Here is an 826-nt window from a genome sequence, read left to right on the forward strand (position 1 = left end):
GGGGGGGGATGTGGGGCAGGGTTATGGGGAGCTGCTGGACTCTACGGAACAGGCATGGGGTGATCCCACGTGGGGTGTCTTTGTGCATCGCTCTGATCCCCCCCTGACCCCTTTCTCTCTCTCCTCACCCCCCCAGGCAGCGGCATGACCCCCGGGGGGGCCGGCTTCTCCCCCAGCGCTGCTTCAGACGCCAGCGGTTTCAGCCCCGGTTATTCACCTGCCTGGTCACCCACTCCTGGCTCCCCTGGATCCCCGGGGCCCTCCAGCCCCTACATCCCCTCCCCAGGTCAGTGCTCCCACCCACCGGGGGACCCCCCAGCACTGGGACGCCTCCGGACCCCTTACTCACCCCCACTCTGCTTTGTGGCTTTGCAGGCGGGGCCATGTCCCCCAGCTACAGCCCCACATCACCTGCCTACGAGCCGCGCTCGCCTGGGGGCTACACCCCGCAGAGCCCCAGCTACAGCCCCACCTCTCCGAGCTACAGCCCGACATCGCCCAGCTACAGCCCCACCAGCCCCAACTACAGCCCGACCTCGCCGAGCTACAGCCCCACTTCTCCAAGCTACAGCCCCACTTCTCCAAGTTACAGCCCCACTTCGCCCAGCTACAGCCCAACCTCGCCCAGCTACAGCCCAACCTCGCCCAGCTACAGCCCAACCTCGCCCAGTTACAGTCCAACTTCACCCAGTTACAGCCCAACCTCGCCCAGTTACAGCCCAACTTCTCCCAGTTACAGCCCAACCTCACCCAGTTACAGTCCAACTTCGCCCAGCTACAGCCCCACCAGCCCAAGCTACAGCCCGACTTCGCCCAGCTACAGCCC

The 826-nt window shown here is 65.7% G+C and overlaps 1 protein-coding gene across 1 annotated transcript; it reads left to right on the plus strand.

Annotated features, from left to right (window-relative positions):
* Positions 1-30: 30 nt before the first annotated feature.
* Positions 31-822, plus strand: LOC104915992 (DNA-directed RNA polymerase II subunit RPB1; the record flags this gene model as incomplete). Its single annotated transcript, XM_010726961.3, has 2 exons — positions 31-286; positions 376-822. Coding segments are annotated over exons 1-2 (589 nt in total), but the record flags the coding sequence as incomplete, so codon positions are not given.
* Positions 823-826: the final 4 nt, after the last annotated feature.

This window comes from Meleagris gallopavo, unplaced genomic scaffold (genome assembly GCF_000146605.3).
Source record: "Meleagris gallopavo isolate NT-WF06-2002-E0010 breed Aviagen turkey brand Nicholas breeding stock unplaced genomic scaffold, Turkey_5.1 ChrUn_random_7180001863227, whole genome shotgun sequence".
NCBI lineage: Eukaryota > Metazoa > Chordata > Aves > Galliformes > Phasianidae > Meleagris > Meleagris gallopavo.